Source organism: Lethenteron reissneri, chromosome 26 (assembly GCF_015708825.2).
Source record: "Lethenteron reissneri isolate LAM-NWPU_2019-01 chromosome 26, ASM1570882v1, whole genome shotgun sequence".
NCBI classification, from domain to species: Eukaryota; Metazoa; Chordata; class Hyperoartia; order Petromyzontiformes; family Petromyzontidae; genus Lethenteron; species Lethenteron reissneri.
Window position 1 is genome coordinate 17248705 of NC_083804.1, and position 7264 is coordinate 17255968.

General features: G+C 50.2%; 1 protein-coding gene across 1 annotated transcript; it reads left to right on the top strand.

The window, feature by feature from the left end:
• The first annotated feature begins 2194 nt into the window (after positions 1 to 2194).
• Positions 2195 to 5933, top strand: LOC133347965 (uncharacterized). Its single transcript, XM_061560730.1, has 4 exons — positions 2195 to 2200; positions 2555 to 3001; positions 4150 to 4283; positions 5344 to 5933. The coding sequence occupies exons 1-4, from the start codon at positions 2195 to 2197 to the stop codon at positions 5513 to 5515; spliced, it is 759 nt and encodes a 252-aa protein (XP_061416714.1). The 3' UTR covers positions 5516 to 5933.
• Positions 5934 to 7264: the final 1331 nt, after the last annotated feature.

Sequence of the window (7264 nt, forward strand, 5' to 3'; positions counted from 1 at the left end):
GATGTGGAGCTCGGTGGACTTACTGACGACTGGTACTAGCGGTCTCAAGATCAGCCTCTATGGAGGAACCTCGTGAGGGACGCTAATAGTCAGAGGCAGTCGCCCTCCAACAACAGCGGAGGGCAGAGTAGCGACGCTCACAATAACGAGCAGAACGCCGGTTGGATTAAATGCGAGGTGACACAGTATGGAACACAAGTGGTGCATCTGCCAGTCATCTCAGTCAGTCAACCTATGGCACCTGGGTCTGTCCCGTGACCTCCTGTCAGTGAGCCTTCGACACTTCACGTGGCCTCAAAGTGCACCTGACCTGGCACAGGCGCCGTGGTGAGGTCACCGTCACTTCGTGGCGAATGACGGCTGTTGTTGTATGAGAGTTGGTGAGTTTCAGTGCATGTTATGTACATGTGTGTTGGATAGATAACATGTCTGTGTATATATTTCTATGCCTGTGTCCCCCTCGGTATTAATCCGGCTCAAGGATGTGAGGTGAGCCAGAATGTGGCTTTGGAATTAATCCCTTCGCTTTGAGCCAGGCATCACGCGGATCATGGCTATTCTGAGATATTTGGCTGATGCTGTAATCCGGCCGCTCAATTCCCAGGCTGGCCGACCAAGTAGCACAAACCTCCCCAGGGTCCACCCAGCACGCAAAACAAAAACACCCACCATTCGCCACTAAGTAAAAACTAAACTAAAACTATTTTTATTTTACCAGGTAAAGCCCACTGAGCTCAATAGTTTTTTTCAGAAGTCGACCTGGCCACAAATGAGAACCGAACGAAGGTGGCTTATCACGTGGAGATGGATAGCAGCCAAATACTCTTAACGCACGATGTTGATTCTAAATGTGGAGGGGAAAATCGGAGGACCCGGAGAAAAATCCACACGACTACAGGGAGAACATGCAAAATCCAAATATACAGCCCGTCAGGGTCGAGATCGAACCCACAACCTCCTGTATACCAGGTGAAGTAGTCAACATCTCGCCACCGTGGCGCCCATGGCGATGACGCCTACCGCAAAACCCATCCTCGAGCACAAACCACGCCGAACTAACCGTAGGCGGATCTAGAAGCTTCCCAAAGGGTAGGGCGACCCCAAATTTTTAATCTTAAATAGAGCCCTCTAATGAAAATTTTAAAAATGCAATGTGTTTTCTCAGATAAATTTCGATAACATTGCAATTTTCTGGGTCTCAGGAGTGTAAACAATCCTATAGCACCAACCACGTAGCATCAATGACGAAGTATCAACTAACACTACATCAACTGAAAAACATCAACCGCCAGTTAGGATCCAAGCCTATAACCACAATATGAACCCTACAACACCAACCAACGAGATCCACGAACCGCATTACATAAACCTTACACCACCAAGATCAACCAACGCCAAATTCTCCATTAAGTCACAATTATATTTCTACGTGCTCTCCGTGGAGTGGATTGTACGAAGTCCATTATCATGTCTGTCCACGGGCTTTCACTCCGCCCTTTAAGAACTCTCTGTCTCACCCCTCAAATCACTCAAGAGGTCACAGCTCACGTCGCTTCATCATCACCATAAAGTCGCTCTCCTCTCCGCGTTTGATGCTTTAGCTGTAGAGACATTTGGACGGCACTAAGAGCCACCTTTGGTTGGTAAGTATGAGTTTATTTTTCCAGATCCTTATGGATTTACTGGGCTATGATTTTGCTCAAGATATTTCTGAACTTTTCACATTATTTCTGCACGCACTTTAGATGTCTATACATTTTTCTGGTAACATGAAGCAAGCTGATTTTTGTTAAACGTGAGCACGTGTCAGGGTTAATCTATTGCTACAAAATCTAGTAGTAGAAATATACAAATAAATTGTTGTTCCACTCACTCTCCTTATGTCAGATCAGGAAGCATTTAAATCACCCATCGAATGCATTAAATCTCCATCACGCAATCATAATCGCTGCAATCTCCCAACAAATCTCTTAACAGCATCAGCCAGCATGGTCTAAATCTCCAGTTGGCATAATTCGTGAGCTCTGCCTGGCATCTCGGCTAAGGGCATTTATGTAACATTTTGCCGAAAGCTTTCTTGGTTTATATTTCTCGCTCATTCATTCACAACGTTTACATGTTTAGGTTGAGCATTGTCATTTTTGGGGGAATTTGTTCTCAATGCTGAGTATTAGTTTGGTGACTAGGCGAGTGGATGGACGTGAGTGGTGCACTGGTCGAATGAGCGAGTGACTGAGTAGATGCGTGAGCAGGTGAATGCATGAACGAATGAGTGGCCGAGTGAGTGAGGTTATGATTACGGTCTGTGAGTAAACGAGCACGTGGCCGAGTGAGTCGGTGGTCGAGTAAGTAGGTTGATCGAGTCGACGATTGAGTAGGTGGGTGAGTGGGTGCGATAGTGAGTGGTCGAGTGAGTCGGTGGGTGGGTGAGTGGCGAGAGAGTGCCGGGCGAGTGAGTGCGCGAACGAATCGGCGACTGAGCGAACGAACGCGCGGTTGACTGATCACACAGGTAATCGAGATCCGTTACCGAACGATCTATCGGCCGAATTAGAATAAATCGACTTCCGAACCCAACCTTCGACCACCATCACCGCCAGTCAATTCCTCGGCCGATGGGGCGACACGCGCGCGGCGTCCCCACGTTCGCGTCGGAGGGCGAGGACCGCGCCATCCGCCTCGGCGTGGTCCTCGTCCTCTTCGCCTTCGCCTCCTTCTCCACCCTCGCCTTGTGCTGGATGCGCCCCGCGCTGCAGCTGCGCGCCCGCACCCGGGAGGACAACTGCTCCGTGGCGAGGGTGGACGCCGGAGACGGCGGCACGACGGGACCCCCCGGGGAGCCGTGCGCCTTCTCGTGCGGCCCCGCGTAGTCGCGGCGACTCCCGCTACCCGTGCGTGCGCGTGTTCGCGCGCCTCGCGCACTCCTCCGGCAGGGTCGCGCTGCTCCACCAGGACCTGCTGCAGCTCTCGCTCAACCCCAGGGTGCGTGCCGGTGGACAAGGTGGGTGGGTGGGTGGAGAGGTAGATAGGTGGGCGAATGGGTGAGTCGTTGGACGGGTATGGTGGATAGGTGACTGGGCAGGTAGGCGGATGGATAGGTGCGTGGACAGGTGGATGCATGGGTGGGTGAGTGGACAGGTTTGTTGGTGGGTTGGAGACGTGAATGGGTGACTGGGTAGAAAGGTAGGTGGGTTATTTTAGAAGTGGATGGGCGAATACATGGTAGGTGGGTCGACAAGTTGCCTTTATTTAAAGTGTGGGGACAGAGAAGGGGAGACAAGACAGAATGAAACAACTGTTACCTAGGCGATAGACAGACACAGCAACACGGGATATATATAGACATACACACGCATAAACAAAAGCTAAACAGATAGATACATCCAGACAGAGACAAATACACTGTAGGGAGACAGAGACTACAGACACATATACAGGGAGACATAGAGACGCAGAAAGACACAGACTGAGATAAAGTTATAGAGAAACAGACATAAGGACCCAGACACATGGACACAGACAAACAGATGAAGGAAGATAACTAAATACAAGGAGACAAACAGAGACACAGATACACGGCATCACAGAGACGCAGACAGTAACACACACATGTACATAGACACAGAGATAAACACACAGATATACACAGAGATAGACACATCCATGGTGATACACTCAGTGATAGAGACACACACGGTAACGATACAGAGACTTACACAGATATAGAAACACAGTCACAGAGATGAACAAACATGCAGACACTGAGACAAAGACACACATGGAAACACTGTTGGGGAAAGTGCTATTAACGAGCACCTATGAAGACTGGAACAGTAAATTAGGGGGTGGGTGGCCAGCACCACGCCCGGCCGCCTTTGTCTCCCTCGTGGAAATTTTTACATATCGCACCACGTACTCATTTGAGACGGACTCGACCTAGGGGAGGCCCATAACCAGTTGAATAAATCGTCACCGGTGGAATAAAAAAAATCGGGGCCGGCGGTTTAGGGAACGCAGCGCGCTAACCTTCGCCGAACCCTACCACTCCCCACACCGAGAGAGATAACGCACACGGCACGATGCCTCCTCTCCCTGCCTCCTCCTCCTCGTCGTCGTCGTCGGGATCCCTCTCTTGGCGGCGCCCCGCAGTGCTCCTACGTGCCGCCTTCGTGCCACCGGGACCCGTCCGAGAACGCGCGAAACGTGAGCGGCTGGGCGGCGCGCTGGCGGCGCAGTCTGGAGCTCTCCGCTTCCTTCCCCTGCTACTTCGACGGGCAGCTCAGGTGAGGATGATGATGATGATAACCTGCAAATCCACACCCGCACCCCCATCCTTCCTCCCGGTATTAATGAGTTAATTCGTGATCATCAGCATCCCGAGTTCGGAACACCGGGACGCACGCCGTCCGCACTTGCGGTACGAAGCGCGTTTCCACGCTGACACGTGGCGCTTATTTTGCCTCCCATGCCCACCGTTAAGCCATGTTCTATGGAGACTCTGCAAAGCAAGACTCATCCCATTCCTGTAGAGAGAATGGGAAATAAGCGGGGACTGTGGAAACGTGTGGAAAACAGGGAGGCCGAAAATATGGTGGCAGGGAGAGCGTTTTCCACGTAAGATATTGGACATTTACATAATTGTGGACATTATCTGCAGGCAAGATTGGTCTCGTCGGCTATGGAAACCCATTGATTTTCCGATAGTATTTGAGTGGCCCAGCAGCCATCGTTTCGATACAACAGCCATCGTCATCCATTAATTGTCTTCCAATGCCGTCACCATTCTCACGGATCAGTGCTGCTACCACCCATGTCGCTCATGCACGTAAACTCATCTCTCCATCTCGCTTCCCCTCTCTGTTGGAATTGTCACTTACAGACTGGCCCATCTGTGAACAAGTAAACCCGTAAAAACAAAGTTTTTCACTCTAAATCCTTTATATGCGTGGCGGCTCGAGTCTTCTCGTCCTCTGGCTTGAGATGGCTGCCACCTATGGGTCAGATGATTGTCTGCCAGTATTAAGCAATTGGTAATTAAATATTTAATTTGTTTTCCCTAAACAGTGTAAAATTTTGGGAAATTTTTTTCACGAACATTAATTGTCTCGCACAACGAGTCTGTGTGGAAAATGTCAGCTCGATTGGATCACGGGAAGTGGGTTAAAAAAACGACCGAAAGATTTGCACGGTCGTAAGCAAGCAAGCACGCAAGCACGCAAGCAAGCAAGCACGCAAGCAAGCGAACTTAATATAAAGGATTTAAAAAAGAGCGTCAACGCTCATCGGATTCCTCCAGTCTCTCAATAAAGATTCTGATTCTATCCCCACCCCCCATCTCCCCAGGCCAGACGATGTCATCCTGGATCGAGACGACAGCCGGGCGGTCGTGTTCCACTGCGTTTTCTGGCCGTTTATCATCCTGCTCGTCGGCCTGCTCCTCATCGGCCTGGCCACGTGCGCCAAGAGCTTGGCCGTGCGCGCAGAGGCCATGCGCAAGTTCAAGAAGTTGCGGTGACTGCGACGAAGAGGGCAGTGGCGACGACGCCGAGGTTGATGAGGGCACTCACGGCCGTGGCCGGGCCCTAACAAGCAGGAATATGCTGCACACAAAACGTTAAGAATGAATAAACCTAGCCGTGTAATGTTGCTGGGACGGCTTGTTAATTAATTGTGCACGTAGATGCTGCATAACTCAATAATCGCAATCTTTACATTTATGTGAGGCCGTACAAGTGGTTCAGATAGCAGTTCAGTAAAGTGTATTTTAAAGAAACACGCACACAAAATGCATCTAAGTTTATCAAACATATAGGGAAAAAAGGCATTTAAGTTTCTTTCGAAAATGGAAGAATCTCAGCGGTCAGGCGCAATTCTTCAGCCATTGTATAATACTGGTAGGAACCTCCTGGTTACACCAGCCCACAGGGGATTATTGTGTCCGTCCGTCTGGGTGGGGAGGGGAAGGTGGGGAGGGGTTAGGTGGGGAGGGTGGGAGGGGCGGGGCTGGTTGGGAGGGGAGGGGCTGGTTACCCCGTGGTGCCCTTATAAAACTCAACGTTTAACCTACTCACGCCGGCTTGTGCCCGCCCTCACAGTCGGGCATATTTGCGGAATACACCACGCCGCCGTTGACCCTGGCCATTGACCCGAGCAACTCAACGTTCCTTCCAGCTCCCACCTGCTCCCTCTGCAGTAATGTGCTTGTACTATTGTGCGCAGAGGCAAGAGAGCACCCTCAGCACTTAACGCGACATGCTCTCTCTAAGATGCACTCCACTGATAAACTCGCTCACTCACCTGCACACGCCCTCCCCCCCACTCACCGCAACATTCTGTATTCTATACATTGCGTTTCCATCGTATATTTAATCACCCAGTCGTCCATATCTGCCGAGACGAGTGCTGCGCTCTTGCCTCTGCTATTCAGAATGGCCCGAAATCAAATGTATTATTCCAGATGACTGCTGCAAAGTATGACCTTGAGTTTTGATTGTGGTGCTGATCTTTAAAGGTGTATTGAGAAATTTGGTTTCTGCTAGTGATGCTCCTGCGGTTATGGAGTGACTCATCCAGCTAGCTGTGGCTGCGGGGTTTGATCGTACATGTTGTTTATATCGTTTGTTGTTAGATTTGAATCACAGTTCCTATGATCACTGTTACATTGTTTCTGTGGCTTAATTTTGGTGATTTTGAGGACGGTTTGGTCTGGCCATGTTTGTTTGTTGTAGTACAGAGTTAGACTGATAACTTTAATCTACACTGTCTTATGATTGTTATTGTTTGACTTGCATCCCACTGGGATTTTTGCACACAGCGTTGAAATGTGGTGTTTTTTGTGGAAGGCTTTGCTGTTTTTTCCAGGATTTTTCTGTTGCTTGTAGTCACTTTAAGATGTTTCTCGTTCATGTTTTTGTTTCGTTGCGGTTGCACCCGAGTCAAGAGTCGCATGGCTCACAGGGTTATACCTAATAAATGAAACTGAAAAAAAAGAAACTGCAGTGTGTGAAGCGATTTGTCTGGTCACGGTTGCCATCCCAAAGCACGACCGTGGGTACACGTGTATTACTGGTAGGAACCACCTGGTTCCACCAGCCCACAGGGAAATATTGTGTCCGTCCGTCCGTCGTGCATCCAAAAATGGGAGGGGTGGGGCTGGGTGGAGAGGAGAGGGTGGAGAGGGGCTGGGTGAGGAGGGTGGGCAGGGTCTGGCTGGAGAGGGGCTGGGTGGGGAGAGTGGGAGGGGCGGGGCTGGTTGGGAGGGGCT